This window comes from Anopheles aquasalis, chromosome 3, assembly GCF_943734665.1.
Source record: "Anopheles aquasalis chromosome 3, idAnoAquaMG_Q_19, whole genome shotgun sequence".
NCBI classification, from domain to species: Eukaryota; Metazoa; Arthropoda; class Insecta; order Diptera; family Culicidae; genus Anopheles; species Anopheles aquasalis.
Window position 1 is genome coordinate 39,821,564 of NC_064878.1, and position 25,000 is coordinate 39,846,563.

Here is a 25,000-nt window from a genome sequence, read left to right on the forward strand (position 1 = left end):
GGTATGTAATGTTTGAAACAACCAATGAGTCGTTGATTCAACATGAAGTGAAATGATTTTGATTAAATGATGGCGTCTTGCAACATGTGATCACATAGAAATGAGCTTGAATCGGTGATCATACTTGCCAGGCAACGGAATTCAATTGTTTACTCCTAACAGTCATCATTTCTCGCATAAACATAGCAATTCTCAACGCCAAATGTAATACTAATTCATCAAGAGCAGATCTTTAACTACTTTTCAATATGTTGAATTATATTTTTCGTTCGAGAATATCTATAAGTAATAGATCACCATCAACAAAACAGAGAGAGTAAGTGAAAAGAAGAAGATAATTATCTCGTTTGGCACAACCATCCCACATCTTATGACTAAAGAGTGACACATTGAGTTCATTCAAGGAATTGAAGCAGCAATCAATCAAACAACAACCCGAGTGCAACATCAACTAACTGTGAGTACTTTGAGGAGCCTTCTCTTCACATTGGACCCCAAACAAAGTGCCAGTACAGGAAGTACTCCCTCGCTAATCGTCACTTTTCATCGCGGAAAGCAAAACATGAAACGATCCCGCGGCGCACGAACAATCCGGCATAAATCACTTGCCCATTTCATGCTGCGTGATCTCTGAATGATACCCGCGACTACTTAAAAGACCAGCGACACCACCATTATTGTGCCAAAGCGCACCGCGACTCAATTCCAATGCCAAGCCCGGGGGGGTCTATTTGCGGATTGTGCGCGCTTGATCTGCTTTACCGATGAAGCGTTAAAGACGCTCGCTTGCTTGCTTGGCTTGGTTTGGCAGTTTGGCTGCCAGCCCAGAGTGTCAGCAAGCCCCTCTACTGTCGGATGGTGCTGGCTGCTAATCGCGCCGCTGGTCCACTAATTAAATTGTCAGCGGCAAACCCCAACACGGACTACGGACTCTGAGACAAGGAAGGGAACTAAACCAGGCAGGCATTTGCACCCCAGGATTGCTGAAATTGTAGCTTGGGTTAAGTATTCGGTTCTGTTTGTGTATTTGGCCTCATAAAATGGCGTTTATTTCGCATTCCAAATCACAGTTTTTTCCGCAGAAAAATAAATAAACAATAAAAAAAAACGGGAGTTCGGGATCTCCGGCGAGGAGGATTGTGTTACTCCCGGTGGTGTTCGTTGTCCGGTATGCCCGGCCTAGCAATGTCGTGTTCGTGTGCATCCAGCGATGATGGTGGTGTTGGTGATGGTGGTGGAAGCGGTGAGCTGCCGCGACTGGGAGGCCCCAGGATCAGACCGCCCATGTTGCCAATATCGAACGCCAGCTCGTCCGGACTCAACAGTGGATTACGTGCCGGCATCGCTGGCGCTGGCGATGGTTCCCGGCTTTTCGCCTCGAAGATCAAACCATCGAGATGGCCAATATCAAACAGTTCCAGCTCTTCGGGTGTAATGTCCGCCGGTAGAGGAGAGCCGGTCGGTGAACGGGACATCATGCGTACCGGCGAAGGAACGCCAAGGTTCACTCGTAATGGCGAGACAGGCGATCGACTGGGGCTACTGGCAGCCACACCAGCAGCAAGATCAGGAGCATCATCATCATTACCACCACGATCGACGGACAGTGTTATCGGTGAGGGTATCGGTGTAAAGTGACTACCGTTTACTGTTGGTATTGCCGGGGGTGGTGTAGGAAGGGACAGAGGAGAAACATTCGAGGAAAGGTCCGAAAGATCCGTTAATGGCCCGGAGCCTGTCGGTGATGGTGTTGCGTAGAGCGCTGGAACATTCAAGGGAAACTCCGTTCGCTGTTCAATCGCTGGCGGTGGTTCCGGAGTGACAATGGGCACAATGATCGCCAGTGGTTGCGCTGGTGACACACCCGTGGAACCAGCCAATCCAACAGGAAACACCGACTGATCCACCGGTTCCTGCTTCTCCTCTGCCATCGTCGACGCCAAACGGATGATTGCTTCCACCTCCTCATCATCACTATCGTAATCATCGAGCGAGAGGTGGCTTGTTTGATTTTCCGGGAACTTCCGGATCCACTCGACGTAGTTCACACGATGGTTCGGTGTTCTGCGGCCTTCCCCGGCCATTCCTTGCTCTCCATAGAACGCCATCGTCGAAAGTTCATCGTGGAACAGCGCATCGTCACCCTTCTCGTCGGTCAGCACCAGACTCGGAATCGAATCCGGTGATTTGATCGACGGATAGAGGTAAGCCGGACGCTCCAGCTTCGGTGGCACGAAGCTGATCTCCTCCATGCTGTTGATGTAGTCCTCGAGCTCGGCCGGTGACACCGACAGCCGCTGCTCGGTGAAGCTATCCATAAACGTTTGATCGAACTCGATCGGAGTGAGGCTACGGGTGAAGCGCTTCCGTTCCTTGTGCTTGCGCCTCGGCGACGACGGGGACGACGGCGACGGTGAACCATTCTGTGGCGACGGGCTGCAGCTACCGCTGGCCGGGGTTCGCCGCGAGGGATGCAGTAGCCGCGGTGAACGGGAACGGGAAGCTGCCGGCTGGCCGGTTGATCGTTCCGTATCGTCATCGCACTCCGTATCACCCTCGATACCGGTATCGTTCGGTTCGGATCGCGTGATCGTGGGCTAAAATTCGAGATAATACGTTGTTAGAACAATGGTAAGGACCTGGGTCGGATTGGCGCTTCCTCCTTCTCTTTCTCCTCCTCTTTCTCTTCCGCTCCAGTCGCTACTCACAGCGATAACATCCTCCGGTGGCTGCTCCAGCACCAACAGTGGCGATGACGATGGTAAACGATGGTACGGGATGACGTTTGGATCCTCGTGGTGCGAAACGGAACCATTTGAGAGGACGGATCGGGACCGAGAACGGCGTTCATGTGTGATGAGTTGGGAAACGGCCGACGAGGACGAGGTGGAGGACGATGATCGAGAGCGGAAGTTGGCCGCCTGATCGGCCTGATCGTACGGTGTAGGTGAACGTGGCCGATCAACAGGGATCGAGGGAGAAGGAAGATGAAGGTCGGACCGGGGTACGAGGGGAACCAACCGATTGGAAATGTCTGTGAGACGCCGATCGACTGTCTTGTCACGATCGCACGCCACTGAATGGTGATCGTGGTGGTGGTGATCACGGTGCTGTTGATGCTGCTGCTGCTCAAGTGCTTCCATCTCCAGCTCGTCCTGTTCTTCCACGTACGGCGAGGGAGACTTGGACTGCATGAAGTGGGTGGTACGGGTATCGGGGAGAAGGAAGAGTTCCTCGGAGTCTTCGGACTCCTCGGTTTGGATGGTGATTTCGGTGGTCCAGGTATTAGTATCATTACGGGCACTGCCGCCGCCAGTGGTGGTGCAGCCGGATGTCGTACTTGCCTTACTGCCCGCTCCCTCGCCGCCCACGGCCAACAGACTGGCCAGATCGCTTTCCTTGGTCGTGCGCCGCAGTGTCGGCTGCTCGATGGCACTGTCCGCGATCACTTCGGACGTGTGGCGCGGTGCGCTTCGCTGGACTGCGACCGGTTCCGTGTCCACCTCAACGTCGCTTAACCGGGCCGGTTCTTCCTCCTCGATCGAGAGCGATCGTGCCGATCGACGGATTGTGGCTTTCTCCTTCGATTCGCCCGGTTTGATGTCACCCCAGGGGCGCGTTATGGTGCCGGCCAGTGTCGGTTCCGGCGAACGCTCTGGCAGCCACTGCTCCGGCTCATGCTCGTGCTCGTGCTCATGCTGGTGCTGGTCTTCCTCTTCGTGCATCTGGCACAGCTCCTGGATTGGACTGATCTTATGACGCCGACCGAACGGATCCCCCAGATGTTGATGGTGGTGGTGCTGCTGCTGCTGTTCGTCGTCGCGTGCGTACACCAGAGGCACGTAGTCCTGCATCTGGGCCGCCTCATCGGCCTCCAGCTGGCTAAGCAGCAGCAGCTCCTCGGCACGATCATCCTGCGATGCGTTCGAGGCTACCGAGCGTCGCTTAACCGATCGGCGCAGCTCATCATCACGTCGGATCGGTCGGAACTTGATCGATCCACCGCTTGCGCGGCGTCGCTCATCGCTGCTGCTGCTGCTACTGCCGCTGCTTGCACGCGTATCCGCACCATCACCGAGCACGATCGATGGTACCGGTGTGCCGGAATCACGAGCCAGTTCAATCGAAAGCCGATCGACGGATGATCCGGTTGGTTCCGGTGTTGTGGCACGGCTCACCGAGCGTGATCGCTGTACTTCCGCAATCAGTAGCTGTTCCCGTTCGACCGATTTCCGTTCTAGTTCGTGGAGCTGAACGTTCAACTGTTCCAAACGTTGTTCCTTCTCCTGGCTACGGCGCTCTAGGTCGCGGATTTTGACACCGAGTGCATCGAGTCGCTGTTCGTCGAAGTGTTCCACTCGATAACCGTCCCGATAAGGGACGCCATCTTGTGCGTACGTCACACCAATGGCCTCATCACTGCGCCGTGCTGTATCGAGCTGTTCCTGTACCGATTTCCGGTATCGCGCGAGACCACCATCATCATCCTTCGCTCCGGCGTTGTCCTGTTGCTGCGGGCTGTCTGCATCCTTCTCACCACCATCGCCACCGTCCGTTATGGCCGGCTGATTGGAGGAAACGTACGCCAGGCAGTAGATGAGATCCATCGCGCCAACGCTGGCCACCAGCACCGAGAGCATACCACCCATGGCGATCGATTAAAGGGACATACACGGATCACAAGACAACCGGGCCGGGCCACTGCTAAACGCTTAGCGCGACACACACGCGAACGCGAGCGCACGAGAAAAAACGCAATTTTCACTTCCCTTTTTCTTCTGCCAATTACGCAACAATCGCGGTCAACGAGCGAGCGATTACACAATCACTACTATCGGCACTCTAGCGGGGCTACGGCGATCTAATTGATGAGCAACTTCCTCCTCTGTCAAACTGTCACGGCCATACTATCCCCCTTACGGACACCGCCACCCAGGGGGCTACACTCCAGAAGAACAGATTTCGGAACAAGATCGAGTGGGGGCGAGGAGTATTTCTTCACGCGCTTCTCGCGTACTGCGCGATCGTAATGGCGATGCTCGACTAATTCGATAATGCACTAATTGTCGCGACAACGCGAAGTGCGAATCATCTCAATCACTGCGCGACGATCGCTGATCGGTACCTTCGTTGATCGAGATCGATTGTCACCGTCCCGGCATCCCACCACGACACCTATTAGCGGTGATCGATCGATCGGTTGACGATTGTAAACAATTGATGGCGATCGATTTTTAAATAGATCTCCGCGATCTTTCCCCGCAGGTAGATGAGAGGTCGGTATTGAGGTAATGATCGGCGCAAAAGCAGCAGACACCTTAGCCAGGTAAAGATAGATGCTATGTTTACCACGCGACATCAGAGGGCGGTTTATGTTGATCATTTGCTTAGAATCCGTTCGCCAAAAGGACCACCCGGCCGCGGACAGTGTGAATTGGCTCTTTTTCTCACCCCAAAAAAGGGGACATTGGCGTCATTTCCAAGAATGTGCATCGTTCTTTGCGGGGGGAGAACCGCAGCCAGCGCGGAAAACAAACAAATTTACGGCGAGCAGCAGATCACCGCGGGCACGATGTTGACATTGTTCGCTTAATCTCTCCCTCTCTCTGGGTTGCAGCGACTGCGATAACTCTTCGGTGATCGGCGCTGCACACGCTGCACGTCTTGTAAGACGATTTGTAATGGGGTTCGCGTCCCCTTCCGCAGAGTGTGGAGAGCCAAAATTATCGCATGTCACGCAACGCAATATCGTACCAATTTGTTGTGTGTCTATAAATCTCGGAGCGTTCCCTACGTCTGCCCCCGTGGTGCCACGATGCCAAGACTTCCTTCCCTTCGCTCAGATGCATCTATCACAGCTGAGTGTGGTTGTGGTTGCGGTTTGGTGGTACTTTGAACTTCGCCCGACCGCTTTACGCGACGATCGACGCGATCATTGACGGGAGTTTGATTGGTTTGGGCATTTGGCGAGAAGCAAACGAAGCGAAGCGGATTCGTCGCCTCGAGGTTTAAAAATAAACGAAAATGCCGCAAAGCCTGCCGATGCGTCATGCACGATGTTGACCGGGCGCGGGATTCGTCGGTTCCTGCCACGCCAACAACGATGGGAGTACTAAGTCTGACCTTCGTGCGCCACGACGCCGGTTGAACCTGACCGGATTGCGTTTTAAGAACGTCAGAACGGAGAGATAATGTTGACATTTTCCCGTAAATATTGACCACCCGCGGCGGGGGGGGAGCAAGAGTTTTGGTTCCAATTTGTAGCACTGCAGCAATTAGGATTAAACAGATGATTTCCGACGGGACGGGATGTAATTAGGAAAGTTATTCCGTGCCGATGGCGTCACCCTGTTTTTGGCACTCGAAGCACAACATTCTTCTACCGGTGCGCAGAGCGGGGGAGAATTCGGTGACGCTTTGGTGTTAAAATTTGATTTCAATCCAAAATGGAATCCATGGGATGGCTCAAGGTGCAACCGGAAATTAGGCTTAATTAGATGTCAATATAAATTTTAGATAAATATCTCTACGAGAAATCATTTACAAATCTTCTAATATTCATTTTATTATATTTAATGCATTATCCTTCAGTTGATAGCATCACTGAGTAACATGACATGCGAGTACAATAAGATCCTTTAGCAATTGGCTATTTCTTATTCTGATTCTGATCTATATTCTGATTCTTTGCAGGATGTGACCAATTGTGACTGATATGCATAATATATGCTCTTGCATAATATAAATTCCAAAAAGAAATAGAAATGGTATCATCGTACATTATTTGCAGCTCCAATAAGAGGTCACATCAACAAATTGATTCTGACTATTTTTCTCATTTACAAGCACTGAAGAGCCGTATGTTTAAATCTGATTACTAATTCCTTCCCCTAAAAAGAACTTTATAATTGTAATTCCCGGTATTTTAACACTCATTTATGGCAGTTTTTTAGCATCAAGTCTCAATAAAGTCTCAAAGATCAATAGATTGAACGGATAAATAAATGAAGTATTGAAAAGAAACATTAAGTTGATCTCATTGAATGAGTATTTGCAATTGTAACCGATTAGTGAGGGTAGTTTTATCTATCTGGGTGAAAAGAATGTATGTATTCGCCGTTCAGCGGCTAATTTGAAAATTCGCTCACAAGATCGCACACAAAGCTGTACGTGTTGCATACAATCCGCTTGCGCACGACTATTTTCTTGTGTGCAAACGAATTTCCATGCCATGCTCCACTCTACAGCATTTCCCTCATTTAAATTCATTCCGTGAGCCCTACAGGGAAAACTGAGCCATTTCGACGGTATCTGAAAAGTGGGCTAAGGTTTTAATTCCGAAGCCCTAGCCCCCCCCCTTAGGCTCTCCTTTCCTAACTCCTACTCTTCTCGTCCTTGAGAGGCCCATGAAATAAAGAAGTATCATAAGGTAATATTGAAGATATTCAGAGAGTTACGACCAAGAAAGGCTTACATATCGCGATCAGCGGCTTCCATATGGCTTTTGACTAATAATTAGCGCACTGCCACTGCCATTGCCCAGCTTTTTATCGCTGCCAAGAGAGACTCCGCACTTCTTTTGAGTAACACATATTCCCCTTGGATTCGCCAATTTAATGTCTAGAGCTTCAAACTCCTAATAATCTCTAAACTTAATTGCACCACTGTTACGAGGCGACTTCAGCCTTTTTATGTGCATCACAAGCTAACAACGCTAATTTAATTTCAACGAAATGAATATTCAAGTGCTGCATGTATTTAAAAACGAACAACTGCAAGCTTGTCTCGTTACTTTTCATTTTGATGAAGACATCGTGGTGTTAAATATTGAATTATTTGCTTATACGGTCCTACCAACGACAGGTGTGGGTTCTTCTAAAAATTGAGACCGATTGCTTTACTACGCTACCCGTTCTCTCCATTATGCCAGGTTCTAGGATGATTTTCTAGACAAATGAAGCATACAGCTCGTCCCTTTGAGAAAGCAAAGCAGCTTGACCGGACATGTTACACTCCTGTTGACCATTCTAGGCACCCAGAACACATTCGTCGATGATACCACATATTATGACGTTATACAACTATTTTCCCTCCCTTCCAACATCCACTTCGCTAGAATATCTAGCAAATCCCGCGGTTTCCAGGTTCGCCACGCGCATGCATGCCCACGACAGGTTTCCATTTTCAAAAAGGACCCCTAGCGTGAGTGATGGCACATGGGGAAGGGAAGTGCTTTCGAACGGGAATTTATAGTCCCGTCACCCGCTAGACAGCCAGTGGGCTCGCCCAGCATGCAAACTCATATCCCGCCAACGCATTGGCAATGAATTGAACCGGCTAGCCAGCTGGTCATACCGGTTTTTGTTGCTGCTCGGTTATGACACTTGCAAATGCATCACACGCAGATACAGTTGATACACCGCCGCAAGAAGGCACTCGTGGCACGCCCCCCCCGGGCAGTCAGTCAATCGAACGATGATAGATGATAATGGGCCGATGATTGTCGTAAACGTGGTGAGGGTGGGTCGCAATCGATTAATATGTTTACCATGTCGATATTACTTCACTAGCACTTTCGCTCGCGAGTTTAAAGTCGTCGTCTCATCCGCTTCCGTTGGCGCCTCCATTTGCCGGCAATTTTCCACCCATTTTTAATGTTCCGTCGCTCCTTCTCCCCTTTATAGAGCACTATATTTGCCTGAATAAAATCAAACTCACGGGCGCAGAACGAAGAGACTGCACCACAAAAGGATGCTGACGTTTCATTAAACGGGCGAGGCCACAAGATTATTGCTACGACGTGGGTTAGTGGCGGCGATGGTCGCGAGGATATGACCGTTTTTCGGGGTAGAGAAATCCAGTGTCAGCACTTTGCTTCGCTTCCCATTGTTTCATTATTCGGCATTACATCCTTTCCGTTCTCGGGTTCTTTCTCGCAAACGCAAATGGCCAACGAACGGTTCGTGGGCCAAATGTGGTTAACTGTTTCCATTCCGTGGCGACTCGAGCTCGGTTTCGGTGCCAACTGTCACCAGCGAAACACAGTCCTTTGGATGTGTTTTTATGAAATTAAATTAAAATGTTGTCCGACAGAAGCGACCACTGGGGGCAGCAACCGGAACCGAAATGATGAGCTTTGTTCTGCACGATTGCGCTCGATCTTGATTATGATAATGGTTGCGATGGCTGCGCCCCAAAAAGGGTTCTCCATCCACCACGGGTTCAAGGAAGGATCCTCCGCACATTGTGGCAAAGCTTCTCACTCGCTCGCCACAGATAATTGCGACAATCGCACTCCTCGGTGGCTTTTCTTTCAATTTTCAACCAAACTCGGCTACATGTTTGGTCATGCCATCTTAATGTTTGAAATAGTTTTCTTCTCTTTTCGCTCGACTGTTGATTGAAATTCTTGGCTCAACACTAACGAAAAGAATGTGCAATATGCACACATGGAGCTTTCGTTGCCTCTTCATTAAAACTAAACCACTTCCGGCGAACAAAAACGATCAAAGACCGACTGGCCTGGCAGCTAACAGAGAGCACAGCGAACGGGCCACGGATTGAATAAAATATGATTATTTAGCTTCCGGATATACACATATACTATTCACGTTGACGTTGCACAAATAACCAACTTCCCGGGGGAAGAGAAAAGATGGAAAGTGAAGAAAAGGACCATCGTATGAGTAACAAGCTCAGCAACGAGAGTCTTGGAAGAGATCTGCTCTCTCGCTGTGTTGCTTCCTACGCGCTTGCAAATGGTAACTAATTGCCCTCAAGGCATTTAAAGCGTCGACCGGTCGACGAGTGTCGAAACATGGCCGGGGAAGCAGGATATTTTTGTGTTTCACTGGCCAGCGCGCTTAGTAACAAGGACATCAACTGCTTGGAACTCATGTTGGAAGATTGCTGATGCGTTTCTTTGCCATTTACATAATGTTACTCGCTCTCCATCATTCAGTTTGCTTACTTGGCACGTCACAGCAGAGTGATTGACGCGCCGGAACCAGACGGAATCACCGTTTCAACGGTCCGTTTCATCTGCCCAAAATGGCGCAGGCCGCCCCCCGAAAAACACTCCAAGCATCTTTCAACCAGCTTCGATCTATGTCCGTTTCCGCGATTCCACGATTATGCTGCTTATGCTAGTAACAAGAAAGGCTTTACTGGATTCCTCGAAAGAACACATTCCTGGTGACATTTAAATGTCATTCGTGGACCGACCGATCGATCGATCGCTGATTTCGGAGCTGTCCGGTCCCTCTCTTTCTCTTTTTCTCTCTTGATATGAATGCTCGTGTTCTTCCGCGAAAGCAGAACCGGAGAACGGAAGCAAGTATGTGTCTTATCTAAATGTCATTCGCATGCCTGCTTCGCCTATTCGTCAGGCCTGATACGAAGGTACACGGTGACACGACACGGTTGGTGTCTTTGGCCTCGTCCACTAGGAATGAAGACGAGACTCACAATCCTTCCTCCGTTTACCTGGGGGCCTGTAGCGGGGGGGAGGTCTGCCTGATAACGGTCATCAGTGCAGACCACGTTCTCGGTGCAATTTGTCGACCTCTCCCGGCGGCCCTGGTGGTGGTGGTTGACTTTTTTAATTAATCTAATTACAAAACCACCCTCCAATGAGCCTGACCGACCGGTTAGTTATCCAACCTGGCTACTGTTGGTTTGAGGATTCCCGAGCCCGAGGTCTGCTGCGGTTTGTCATTAACTGTAACGCCACAGTGCGATCGATTACTTGAAATCCAAACGGCCTCTGCCACATGTTTCACATTAGCGTTTCTTTTTTTCATTACGTTTTGTGTCGATTGCAAACATTTGATAAAACACATCTTCGATACACTTTTTTTCGAAAGAACTAGAAGCATGAAGCTTGTTTAGAGGGAGCGAGAGACTTGTTAACGCAACCCCTACACCAAATAGGACAATCTCCTATTAGTTACAGCGAAAGCGACGTCGTAATTTACCTTGTACCGTTTTCGGAACCTTAGAAAATCGTTTTCGGTTTATGGAACTAACGCGGGTTTCACGATCACCACACACCAACTGCTGCACCACAACGCCCTGGTGCTACTCTCCTGTAACTGTCTGATCTTCGAATCGATCAGATCACACCAAACGCAGAGCAACGCAGCGGTTGCGCCACAGTACGCCGCAAGACGAAGCAAAAAGTAATCCAACTCTTAACGTCGGCCGCCCTGGCCCTGGCACCCACTTCTTGGCCACCGCACTCGAACCGATTTCGAGTGTAAACGCCGATAGACGAGGTTTCGGAATAGGTATCGTCCTATTCGGGTGTGCTTGTTTTGGTTGGCGCGCTTATAGGCCTGGCCAGTGAGCAAACAGGTTTGGTAGCCGCAGCCACCGTCACTGGTACCGCAAGAGCGGGAGCGACAGTGATCTCCGCTGCCATATTTGGTATCGATCTGGGCCTCCTCCTCCTCCTCCTCCCTCGATCACATCACACTCGAAGCTCGGAATGGAGCAGCCGCATAGCAGCCTTTCGTTGGGAAACTAATTACCCAATTGCGCGTCCACGCGATCGAGTGAGTGCTATCGATCGACGATGTGACGAAACAGGGCACACTGAGAGTGGTTGCGGTTGTCATCACATCATTCGTGATCGCTTTCTGATTCCTGTGGCCACATCATCTCTCTCTCTCTCTCTCTAAGGGCCAAAAAGGGCAAAAGCTGAGTGTCGACGACATGCAAGATGCGCCATTCGCCCCGGAAGTCACGCAGCAACATTGTTGTTTGTGCCACAGGAGATGCCACCGGGGGAACAGGACAGGTGCTCTGGCCGTAAAGCTAAATTGGAGCAGCTCTCTTGACTGTAGTGTGTGCCTTCTGTGTGCGCGCAGCACAGATCCTGCATTAATAAACACACTCCCAGAGGCAGTGAAGCACGAAGTGAATGATGGCTGCCACCATGATGATGATGATGATGATGGGGATGATGACGATCCTGGGCGCTAACGAGCGTGAACTCGCTGCTGAGAGCACACAAACACACCGCTGTCTGCACACCTTCTTTTCTAGCTCCTTAAAAGCGTCGCTGCGGCAATCAAACGTAATTTGCCCCGGAACGGAATAATGGCGGGAACGGAACCGTAACTCAGCTCTCTAGCGGAAGGCGAACAGCTGGCCAACCACAGCCTGCCTTTGGCTCACTTCCGATAACACAATGCACAGAGCACGCACAGAGCACAATCACATCACCAACAATGTATTTCCAAATTCAACAACAGCACCCGTGCATCCGTGTGGCTTATCACACACCACACAGGGGGTGGGGGAAGGATTCACCACCTTGCGATTCACCTGATCCCGAGAAACCGACCGAGAACCGGACCGGACACCAACCGTTCGTCAAAGCGTTGTTCACAAACACACGGCACACGAGGAAATAAAACAAACAGACCGACCCCGTCGCGCTGACCGTCGTCGCTCGAGCGCTGCTGAGCGCGGAGTTTTCCTTCGCCCGAAAATGCCCGCTCGGCCACACACCATCAAACCGAGAGTCAACCGAGTCAGACGAGTCGCGACGACGACGACGACAGTGACGCCGCGCCACGTTGTGAAGCGACAGCTCTCGCGTGTTAGCCTCGCACCACTGGAGCAGTAGACATCGGGTGGTTGGTTGGTTGCTGCTGGCACTACTATCCGTTGGCAAGTGTGTTCGCTCGGATTGGCGGGCTACTGACTAGCCTTAGCACTACATTTGGTAGTGGATTCGATGCTCACTCCACTGCCTCCCACTGGGATGTTGTCGTTGTCGTCGATAGGAGCGAGCTAGGCCGTTCCCTGCTGCTGTCTGCACGCAAAGCCGGTTACTCGAATACTCTGTTTGGCCATTCGCAGCCTCACAGCAGCATACTGGCTGGCTACTTAGCGAGCGTCACATTAAAGATTCCCGAAGATAGTAGCGTGGCTAGCTCTCTCTCTCTCTCGCGCTCTCTCAGCCTACGCTTGGCTCCATACCGCGTCTCCTGGCAGAGTCTCACTAGTTCACTAGGCCACTACTCTTGGCCACAATGGAAGGAGGAGAAGGTACATCTTCTTGAGCGAACCATAAGCTAATCCATCAAACCAGAGGCGGTAGGTCAAGTGCACCAAAGACCAGTGTCGCACCAAATGTCAACAATTTGCTAGATGAGCATTCGGGAAGAACGGTTGGACGGACGCATCCGGATGGATGAGTCGGCACTGTCCATTTTGTGTTGGCGACATTCGAAGAAACGGCCCCAAAAACCGCGTGCAAGCACGTTTCGCAGAGAATTTAGAAACAAAATGATGCCATTCATCACTATTTCTGTGCCTGTGGCCAAGTTACTCTGTGGCACTAGGCCTAATGTCAGCCTCGAGGGGGCATTATCATTACGTGATGTTTCTTTAAAAATAATCGTCACGTTTTATGACTCGATGATAGTTAATCGAGCATGTGGTTCGTGGTGTGCTAAGCTAAACAGCATCCCCCAACAGAACCTTGCAGTGGACACAACATACAAAACGTACTTTACAATACTAGGAAATGCAGCAGAACAACAACAGCGAGGCCATTACAGTACTGTCGCATCATTCAATTAGCCCATTCCAATTAGTAACGCGCGTTTACATTTTCATCGCAGCCTTTTTTTTTTTGGCGACACGACATTTTGGGAGTTTGTTTGCTTTGGCTGCTGCTGCTGCTGCTTCGTGCAAGTGATTATATTTATCCCATGGTTAGTGCGACAGTGAGCAAATTGGAGCGAAATGTTACAAGCCACGCCACAACCCACTAACTGGTGTGCCGCATCGGAGCGGTAACTTGGCAGCTGGTCAACGTTTTCGGCTGCCCTAAATGCGCACACGACGCACCAGCGCAATGGTGCACCACTAGGTGCATCATTTCAGATTGTACGGAGGTGCAGTTGCCACAATTTTATAATTGGAGTTGCTGGTTAAATAAATGTGCTCACTGATCGCTAGGCATTCGTCATGGGAAGATCGATATTAAACGACCAGCCAGACAGACAGACAGACAGCACATTATGCGGAATCATCATCTTGCCACTAAACGCCATCATCGCCAAGGGCTTCCCCCATAATTCAATAAGTGATTGACGGGCGTAGAAGGCCACTGTCTTCCTACCTAGCAACAACATCTTCGCACACCCTTAGGGTGCTAGGATCGTGAAAATCAATTATCGTGCCGTGCCATCACGAGCTGGTCAATTGTGTATCTTTCGTCGGTGGGTAAAGAAAATAGATATCACCCCCGTGGGCGTCACGGCCGAAGACCTGAGCAGCCATCCAGACCACCACCACCGCCCATTACTGCACCTTACACCCTTATCTGCACGCAAGTGAAGCTCAAACTGGGCTATTTGTGTCAATTTGTATTTCAGGGTTTTCTTTTCCCCCGGTTTTTTATGATTATGAACCCATAACACACCCTCCTATCCCTTCGATGGCCTTAAAACCGTACCTAAACGAAGTGGGGCTCCGCCGGTAGGTCAGCCGGTCAGGTGCGGGTGCATTTTGCTGGCGATCGGGAGCATGGTCGCTCGGTCGGTCGTAAATTTATGAACGCGCCTTTTTTCCGCTTACACTGCAAACCCCGTGAGGTGCGGAAGAAGGAATAAGGGAGAAAGCAGGCTTCCGGTTCCGGTAGTCCTGGAGATATGATGGCGACGATGACGAGAGGAAGGAAAAAGCAGTAGCAGCTCGTCTCGGTTGTCAGTAGCGCGACGCGCGTTTGTTATCCAAACGGTCAAGTGAGTTAGTGAGGCGTGAAAATTATGCCACGAACCACGCGAAGGGATTTCCGTGCAGTAGCCATCGGTAATGGATTATACGATGCGTTCCCGCCGTCTGACCCGTGTCGCCGCCGCGAAGACAATTATGCTAATAAACTGTCCCAGTTTTGCTGCCATTGTACCCGGAGGGCGTTAACGGTTACACTTGGTTCAGATTGTCTCTCATAACTAAGGTCGTCTAGGAGGAGGATGGTTTGTTTCATTTTATCTGGATATACTTTCGAAGTAACAGGAGATGGTAAATGTTTCATAGGAGATCTAATTTCACGAAAGCAATCCCCTCTTCTCGGTCACACACTCTTTGTGAATGATTGCCACCGATGTGCAATTATAGATTAGATTCATTCGGTGTTAGTGTGCCATCGCACATCACCAACAGCTTACGATCCTTTCTGGTCGATTAGTTTCTAGATCCTTTCTAAACGCTGCCCACAACAGCAATTGGTGTACGCTCTTGCAGTGTAATTACCGCAAAAAGCATCACGCGGAAAGGCTCGCTCGGCGAAGAGCGGCACTAAATCAAACATTGACATTTGTCATGATTCTATTGGCAATGTATCGAATGGCACACATGGCACGGCCGTCACTGTTTGCGGACCGCGAACAGATACGCGCCTCCCGGTGGACGGTGAGATGGGTGGCAGAAACATAAAAGTGTCACCAGCCCCTCCGTCCCTTGTTTCTGCATCAATCCGCTTGGAACTTTCACACGAAAGTCGCGAAAGCAGACACATGCAACGGAGCGCCGTAAATCAACGGGCTAACCACAGCGGAACCACCGGTCAAATTTTATTGGCTCATTAAAGCGAGCGCACATTTACGTTCGCTATTTTTGGTCCCATTACGGGCTCATTTTGTCAATCAATTAAAAGTGGTCACGGACCATCACGGGGCTCAATTTCAATCACACTCCGGGTGAGTGGCGGAATGAAAAGATGGAATGAAAAGCGAATTCACGACGGTGGGTGACCTACCTCATCGCAGGCACTGCACCGTGGTTTCAGCATCTCCGCGTAGTGACGCTCACAGTAGATCTGGTCGTCGTGCACGCAGTACGTCAAATCGACTAGCAGCTCATCACAGGTCGTACACTTGAAGCAGCGCGGATGCCACAGGGTCTGCTCCCGGAACTTTGGTGCCGTCACGGCCATCTCGCCGTGGTTCAACGTTTCGCGGCAACCGGCACACTTGGTCGCCTGCGGCGTATCCTTCACGTACCCTGCAAAGCATCAAGTAGAGGGGTTACTACTCGGGGTAGAGTGCAATGAATTCTCCGTTAAGGGACCTACCGATATCCAGGGCGATTTCATTGCGAGCCGCTACGAAATCCTCGTACGAGCTACGATTCTGCTCCTCCACGTGCTTGCAGTAGTCGAGCGCGAGATCCTGCTTCGGCAGCTGGTACACCAGCTGTTTGTCACGGAATCGTTCTCCCTGGGTACCGATCTTGGGCACCTTCTCGGGCGGTATCACATCAAAGTATCGTTGAATCTGAAATGGTACAAGGATAGCGACCGTTAGAACGTTTGTTGGAGTGTAGAGGCAGTCCAAAAAACTCACCTTAGCCGAAGTTAATATGCCGGGCGGTACCCACGTGTAGCCCATCTGCCGTGGATCCACGCGAGACGTGTTGGTGTCATGCTTGAATCCGAGCCGGTCCCGTACGGTCGTCAGCTGCTCGTGGTACACAGCGTGCGTTTCACGCGGGCATTTGCACTCCTGGCAGGTTTTTCTGAAAAAGGCGGAGAGGAAAATCGGGGAAAAACCGTGAAAAACGATGAAACGTTTGCGCTACACGCCGCTAGATGGCAGCACCGATCGTCGCTAGCGACACCATGCGTCTCCATTGGTGGGGTTGGTCGGTGAAGGGGGAAAACCGCGTCTGTGGCGAGCGGTTAGTAGTTCATACTAGAGTCTGCTCTCACAACAACCGGTCCAGGTGAGACCGACGAGCCCCAGCAGCTCTCTTTCATCACAAACCACCTTCTTCTCCCCCTCCACGGGTGGTCACAGTCGGGTACGCCATCGTCGAAGCTCATTAGGGGCACAGATTTTTACTCTCCAAAGGCACGGCATGGTCTCACCGCCGGTTGCGGCCGGTCTGTCTCTCTCTCTCTCTCGCTCTCGTGCGCTCTCGCTTACTCTCCGGGGGATCATAAAATTTAATTGAATTAGCTCGTAATGGCGATCGTTCCGGAACGCGAGCGAGGGCCGCGGGGATGTTGTTGTGAGGTGCAGCAGCGCACAATGTGTGCACAGACCAGTGTCCGGCCTGGCGTCTGGGAGAACAAGTGCGAGTTCCGGACCCGATGATGCACCCACCGTAAACCCTTCGTTGTAAAGCCGTTTGTTTTTTCATTTATTTATCAAAAAAAAGTAAAACGTTTTCGAACATAAAAACTATTTGAAATAAATTTTAGAAGAAAGCTATATTGCAGCAATCTTTTGGAAAAGTTAAAAATGCAAAGCGAGCATTAACGAGAATCATTTCATTGCTCCTCTTTTGCAACTTCTCTCATCTTCTGGTCAACTTTTTAATAGCTTTCAAATACCTCTCTAAACTCGGAAATAACCATCATCAACGAGATTACGTAATTACCTCTTCTTGTCGACAAATTCCCTCTGCCAAATTGAAAGTGCCCTAAAGTCTAATCGCTACTCACTCCTAAGTAGATTTGATTTCCTTCTACTCAACGCCACCGTTCGCCGGGGCCCTCTCTGTCACTTTCGGTTGTCGCGTTTGGTTTGACAATCGACCAATTTCTTCCCCATCATCATCTCTTCGTCGTCATGATCATCATCATCATCGCCCGACGCTTAACGCACCTGACGACGGTTGATGATGTGAGTCGGCTAATGAGCTTGTTAATTTGCCAATTCCTCCCCAAACAGGAGAGCGCAGAGAGCAAAAGAGCAAGAGAGCGACAACTTGACCAACGCCAATAACCAACAACCAAATCAGAACTCTCTCTCTCGCTCTCTCACCGGCGGATACTAATTTTGTTTCGCACCGCAAGAGTCGAAGTCTTGCGTTGTAAAATTAGACAGGCACGCCACGATATTCATCTTCTTCCGCCAAAAACCTGAAGACCAGTGGACGAAAGCACACCTATGCTAAGGTGCTGCCAATGGCGTTGGCGGACGGAGGATCAACTCTAGGTTAAAATGTGCCATTCATCATAATAATCAAGTGGTACCCCCCGTGGACAAGCTGGGCGGCTACAAGTCAAGTTCAATGACGAGCCGCTGTCATGTCCGCAGTAGAAAGCAGGGGCGGACAGCAGATCGTACCCTTTTCCCTGTTTCCAGCATTCACGCACACTCTCGAGTGCCGGAAATTGGCGCTCTCGAATTTCTCGAAAAAATCGAATTTCTTGATCCGGAAATTTGTGCAAATAACCCCCCTACTTAGCATGATCGATGCGTGTAGAACATATTTGGGCGGATTATTTATGCGATCGTACATGGGGCCCGATCGAGGACGGCCGCTTCGTTTACCTTACTATCAGATCGTAAAGTTCCTGTTTGTTGAATACTTTGCAGTAGGCGTGCAGCACCTTGACGCAGGCATAGCGCATACCGGGCCAGGGCACCACGGGACTCGCGAGGGCGTCCCACAGCGGACAGTCGGCGTGTCGCTGTAGGTCAAGCATTTTTCTCGAGGCGTCTAGTCTTCGTATTCTTCGGTTCCGTTGCTGTTGCTGCTGTTCGGATGCTCACTCAGATCCTCTGCTCTGTTTCTGTTCACTTTTGACTTGATCACTCGTCGTCGTTCAGTGGCTGGTTGACTAGTGCTGCTTTCCCTCTCGCGGCCAAGCCACTTCTCGATCAATATAACTAATGCCAGTCCCAGTGCCACCGCCTGGGCATGGTTTACACTTTTCTGTTACACTAACGATCACAGCACCATAAAACACGCCTCGAACACTTGTACTCATCATCATCATCACCACCACAACACCGTGCACAAAATTTACATCGCGAAACAACGCCCAAACAACAGGTGCATCCGATATCGACCAAGGTTAAGGGCAGCGATAGCGATAGCTTTGGTCTGTTTCACATTACTTCTGGAACCTGCAGTCTGGGAAGGAACAAATTTACGAAAATGCATTTTACGAAATGCCCCAAATGTTTTCCAAATGTGTGTTGGAGGAAAGAAACTTTCATATTTGCTCTCACACTCGTCCATTCTCGTAATATACGTATCCGATCCTCATCTTGCCATTTGCCACATGCGCGAACTTTACCCCCAGAGTGCTGCCTAAACTAACTCACCCCAAAAACCACATCCACAACTCTCTCGTTCCTCTTAAGAACGGTGCTGACGTTCATCGAGGCGTGATCAGCACGGCAGCAGGTGTATCCTATTTCGTTTGCTGAATTTATGTAAATTAAGAAACTGATCCCCCCCGCATCCCTCCCCCCCCCCGCATCCCTCCCCCCCCCCCGCATCCCTTCCCCTATCATCTGCGGGAGGAACTGCAGCACACATGCTGCCCCTTTAAATGAAGAACGAGGTCAAAACGAAACGTAGAGTTTTTTTTCTAATTTCGATGGTATTACTAGTATATTCATTTCAATGGTACGCTTACGATGAACAGCTGTTAAAAGATTCAATTTAGTGTAAAAATTGCTGTTCCATTATTTTGCAAATGCATAAGCTATATTTCTTTTAATTAAAATATTGTGTTTAACGATTTAAAATTAGCGCTAAGGCAGTTAACACTTGGAATATAAATTAGGAACTATTCTTAGCTATGCCCAACGAATAACTAATTTAGGTTGAGCCTCCCTGATGTTCCTAATAAATTATGTAGGCGTCAATTAATAGCCTTTTAGACGACTAGGTTTGATTAATTCTGGAGTCCCCTACAGGATGACAAGTGAAAAATGTAATGTTTGATCTACTTGTTTTGCCGACCATAAAATCAAAATCAAATATCATAAGATACTAGTGAATACTCTGTACGGATGGAACTTCAACTCCGTTTGATTTTTTTTTTAAATATACTCCGAAATGCCACAACTCCATAGCATAAGAAAAATCCCTCAACTTCCTGAGTAATCACGAAATAAATTCTCCGATTCTTCAGATGGTGCTTCATTCAGCAAAACAAATATGATCTTTTATGAAACCGACATGGCAACAAATAAATAAAGCCAAAATATGCTCCAAACAACCGAGTAAATAATAATCATTCACCACCAACGGAAACGTTCCGCCCCATACAAACATAAACAGATGATCAACACGTCGCGCAAATCATGAAAATTTTCCAATTTTTCTTTCCCATATCCACCATCGTCTTCGCTACGCACAACAAAAGCCAACGATCATCCAAAAAGATCCACATACGAGAGCGAAAGATCTTTGCGATCAGACGGGCCCCCGATCAAAAGAAAATCCAAAGAGTTTCGTCGAAAATCGCGAGAAATTTGTCTTCAGAATTCACCACAACATTGATTTCCCGCCACGAGTCGACCCACCAACCAAATGGCCAATTCCCTGGCCGAAAAAAGGGTTTTCCTTCAGCGCGGGGGCATTATTGGCCCCACGCCCGGCCACGGATGATCGATGAGAGGTTGTAGTCTTTGCTAATGGAAAGACAAACACCCCCGACCTCGACCAACGCGATGGATGGATTGCCGGTGTTGGAATAGCCAGGATACGGCGGGTTGGCCCGTATTTGTTTGGTTTTGGTTGGCCAGGATCGATCGGTACCGATTACTCTTCTCTCGCGCTCCTTGCTTGCTTTCTTGCTGGTCCTATGACCACGCCATTTTATTTACATCCCGTAGCTGGCCAGCTACTACTACTCCTGGGACTGCTGCCGCTACGCGTCCCTCGGGGGCCGCTTCCGGCGTAGCGGAGTGTCTTTGCTGCGGAGTGAACGTAAACAAACCGCCAACCGGCTTCCGATCTGTGGCCGCCTGTCCAGCTGCAGCGACGCGGTGGTCTTGAGCGATTCTTGGAAGCGTCCCGATCATCGGGAGCAGGTGTTGCGATGCTCGGATTTAGATGAACCAGCTCGTAGGCTGAAGCCGGGGACAGATGAAAGGAGAAATAAAGATGTTCCTCCTGCGGTGTCAGCTCGGAAGATTGGAAAAGAATTTTTAATTCCATCGAAAAGACCACTGCGTGCACCCGCTTTCAATCATAACTTCCAAGCCGAACCGAATTTGCCATCCAGCTCTTCTCAATCTAATCCGGAAATTTATGGTGTTGCGTGGCCCGTTGCGGCCACTTCCTCAGCAACAGCAGCAGCGCGTCCAGTGGGATTGCTTCCCGAGCTGAGGGGTTTTAAAATCATGCTCTGATGATGACCATGCTCCGTGTGCTAACGATAAGTGACCGTAACAACGGCCAGGACAGCATCAGAGCCGCCCAGTCAGCAACAACGTCCAGCGCTGTCCGTTCCTACTGGAAAATGGAGAGGACACGGCTAGAGAGGAGGCCATTTCCATCCAACAAACGTCACCGATTTCTTCCCGCCAGCGGTTCCTACGGACGGACAGACTCTGGCAGGTCTTCCCGGTGGTGGTTGTGGTGCTTTGTTGGAAGATTTACAAAAATAGCAACCAACCCACACCTCCCCCTGCCTTTTAGGTCCCGAGAGATGGGCGTAGATAAGAAGTTATTACGCCCTTTTATCTACACGGTTCAATAACGGTGCCTCGTTAGCCTTTACCGTGAGCGCTCTTCCTTCGCTCGTAGGAGCAAAAGTCCAAGACACTGGCTGCGTTGGACTGGACTCTAAACACACATTGCCGCAGACAGCGACGCGGAAAGAGCTAAAGAGGAGAGGAGAAGAGTTGCCCAACGATAACCATTCGGCGGGGACCTTTTGACCGCTGACACCGCTGGCGACAACACACTAACGGACCACACCAACGCTCGGTCCTGTCCTGTTCTATCCGGTCTCCTGTCTCCAGTTTTTTTTTTGTACGAATGGTGTTCGACGGCTTAGAGCTACCGAAGCGGCCATTCGACTCATCCTTGTCATTCGCCTGCCAGGGCAACGAAATCCTCGCGACTGTGGCGTTCGTTAGGCGTTGATGGTTCATAAATTTAATTAAATCAACTTCGAGCCACCGTACACGCCTTGGTGTCCTTTTGCAGGAGAGAGAGAGAGAGAGAGTGAGACGAGGAGAGGAGCGGTGTATTGGGTGTCCATGTCCACCCACCGCCACCAATATACGGCTCATTTCCTTAGGCATCGAACATCCCCCGCGAGTTGTTTGTTTGTGCTCGCCGCTCCGAACTCGCGGCAAATGGCGAATGTCATTGCCATTTGGATGATTACTGTAGGGCCCACTAGTATTGATTTGCCACTATTTTTGGGGTGGTGGAAGGAAGGGGGTGAAACTATTGATTATGTGAAGGGAAAGGGCCGTGCCTAAATCGCTTGGTATTCGTTTTTCCGTGGGGTGTGAGTCTACACCGTGTATCGGGGAGTCGAAATAGATAAACTTCCGCACATCATTAGCACTGGCACGATGATCATTGTGTTGTTGGTGATCATTGGCCGTTGTTGTCGAGGGTTCGTGGAGTGGAGTGTTAGGCAATACGTTACACTCGTAGCAGAATGTGTGCCCGATTGGACCATAAGGACACTGGATGCCACTGTTATGCTTCTAATTAATGGCCACAATGAGTGTTACTAAAGCAGCAGCGATTCCCAAGGAGTTGTCCCAAGGAGAAGTCCATAAAAGTAAATTTGAAAGGGAACTCTCCACGTGGGCATCGAGTTTAGAGTGAACAAGAGTGTTGATCAAAAGGGGAATCTCGGGAATCGAGTATCCAAAGCGGTTTTCGACAAGAAGCTGTCGCCTCCAAATAACCGTTTGTTACTCAATAGTTTGCAAATTGTGCACATTTGCGCTTAAAAATGGTTTTGTCATCAACGTAGCAATACTTCATTTTGATGACAGTGTCAAGCATTTCGCTAGAGAAACACAAGCAGATGCTGCACAAATGGTGTACCATGACTGAGTTCATTAGCAAAAAAAATGCAAAAAATGAGGTTTGGGGCGACTCGAAACACAATTCAGAAACACAAAGACGAATGCAGCTTGCAAGATAAAAATAAATCTGGTTAAAAAGCGAGTCTGGTGGACAACATTTGAAACCAGAAGCTATACACAGTAGAAGGAGAGGAAAAGTGCCTCACTTCTTAATACCGTCCATCCGGTTGGATCACGTCTGATTTAAACCACAATATTATACTGCTCGCGATGACCAAAGCCATTGGTGACCAAGGATACAATGGCCAGATATTCCTGGATTCTCAATTGCTATTGCACGTTAATCGACAATATAATGAGGATCACCAAGTACTGACTAGGTCGGATTTTTCACCAGTGCATTATTATATGAATATGTTGACTCTAGTTGTTATATTGAATCTGATTTGATCCTGCGCTAATGGCATTTTAGAAAGTATGCGACACTAACAAATTATATGGGAAATTACGCAAAAAAAATGTAAATTCTCTCTCTCGATGTTCTGTACGAAAGTATCGTACACAGCAATAACAGTGAAATAAAAATTTCTATTTGACTTTAAATTCAATTTTGCATCTATTTTATATCGCGCTTAGCCCTAATAAAAATACTATATACATTGCTGTCCGATATATTAATTCATCGAAATCATAAAAAGACTCCAAATAAAAATATCAGACCATGCTGCTGTGAAACCATCCCTAAAGAAAGCATAAAAAACCATAACGATCGATGATCACCCATAAATGCATAATAAAATGAAGTTTGCCAGAAAAACTGAAACTTCGAAACAACACCACAACGCTACCGTTTATTGGCGATTGTCGTGGTGAAGCGATCAACGGAAGCAGATAATCGGATCCGAAAAACCTCAAAATGTGAACCTCCCCTCCCAAACGATCGAGTGATGGTGATCCGCACACACAACAACACCCATCGAGGGACGGGAAAAGGGATCATCGTCCACGGCAGAAAGTGGGGAGGGAAAGTCTTAGTTTTTTCTTTCCCACCTCCCCGCCGCGGGGGATTCGCACTCTCGTAGCATCGCGTCGATGGTATAACACTGGTGCTGAAGCATTCTATAAATCTATTTTCAAAAACTAACCCTCCCAACGCCTGCGCTTGATGATGATCATGATGATGCCCACCGGCACCGGCCACGATGGAGGACAATTTTTCTCCCAATCATCTCGATCATCGGTCAGCGGCTCCACCGGCGGTGGTGGTTACCGGTAACGCCGGATCGTTCACCTAGCAGCAACAACAACAACCGTGTGTTGGCGCTCCCAACAGCTTCTAATTTTGTGCTCGTGACGGTTATTACCACGAACGCGGCTGGCCGGGGGTTCGCGCGCCACGGTCTCACCATCACACGTGACGTCACGAACGATCAGACCCAGCGCGTGTGTGCCCAAGGTCAATCTCACGCCCCAGAATTACGACGATTGCCCCAAACCGACTGCGTCCGCTTGCGTGTCGCAACAACCGTGCTGGTGATGATCCACCGCTCGTCACAGCGTGAAGAGGACGAAAAGGAAAGCGTGCGCAGCGGCCATGCGTGCACACCTGCCGCGTTCTAACGTGAACCAACCACCACCCACCAGCTGTCATCTGACCAATTCCGTTGTGGCGCCGCGCTATGTAGATCGCGGATCGAACCGGTACGGAGCGTAGTGCATACCAGCGGATGATTAAGGTCTGACAAACCGCTTCCGTCATGCGGAAGTGAGCACAGCACCGCCTAGTCTGGCCCGGTCTGGTGTGGCCGAGTGGAGCTGTTTCGAAGCATTTTCACCATTAATTTACAACTCAAAACAACCGGATAACCCGGATCGTCGTTGGCACGTTGGCAACCGGATTTGGTCGATTAGGTCGCAATGGCAATGTAGCGCCGCTGCTCGAAGCGAAACGGTCAAAAATGGGACCGGGCACAGATTATGGGGCAGTTGGGCAGAAAGGCCAATGAAATGAAAACAAACATCAACATCGACGACCAGTCGCTTTAGAACTCCAAAGCAATTCATGTTAACGGTGTCCATGTTGAGTGAAGTGAAGTCTCCACTGTACTACTACCGCTTCTCCGATGTATGCTAAACAAATAGTGAGATTTATTGGCCAGAGGACGCTATTTTTAAATCGGGACTGCCGACTGACCATCGCACGACTTCACGATCCGCCTGTCGAT

The 25,000-nt window shown here is 49.6% G+C and overlaps 1 protein-coding gene across 6 annotated transcripts in view; it reads right to left on the reverse strand.

The window, feature by feature from the left end:
* LOC126575037 (four and a half LIM domains protein 2) overlaps positions 1 to 25,000 on the reverse strand; it is an 80,775-nt gene that overhangs the window by 25,900 nt on the left and 29,875 nt on the right. For 2 of the 6 annotated variants that reach the window (XM_050235524.1, XM_050235523.1), the window contains 3 exons: positions 16,368 to 16,539; positions 16,097 to 16,298; positions 15,782 to 16,026 (listed from right to left, as the gene is read on the reverse strand). In XM_050235524.1, coding sequence (XP_050091481.1) covers positions 15,782 to 16,026; positions 16,097 to 16,298; positions 16,368 to 16,539 — 619 coding nt within the window. Of the gene's footprint in view, positions 1 to 259; positions 2,598 to 2,708; positions 5,298 to 12,036; positions 12,342 to 15,781; positions 16,027 to 16,096; positions 16,299 to 16,367; positions 16,540 to 18,305; positions 18,863 to 25,000 lie in introns of those variants that run through there. The other 4 variants (XM_050235526.1, XM_050235521.1, XM_050235528.1 and 1 more) reach the window with 4 other exon arrangements.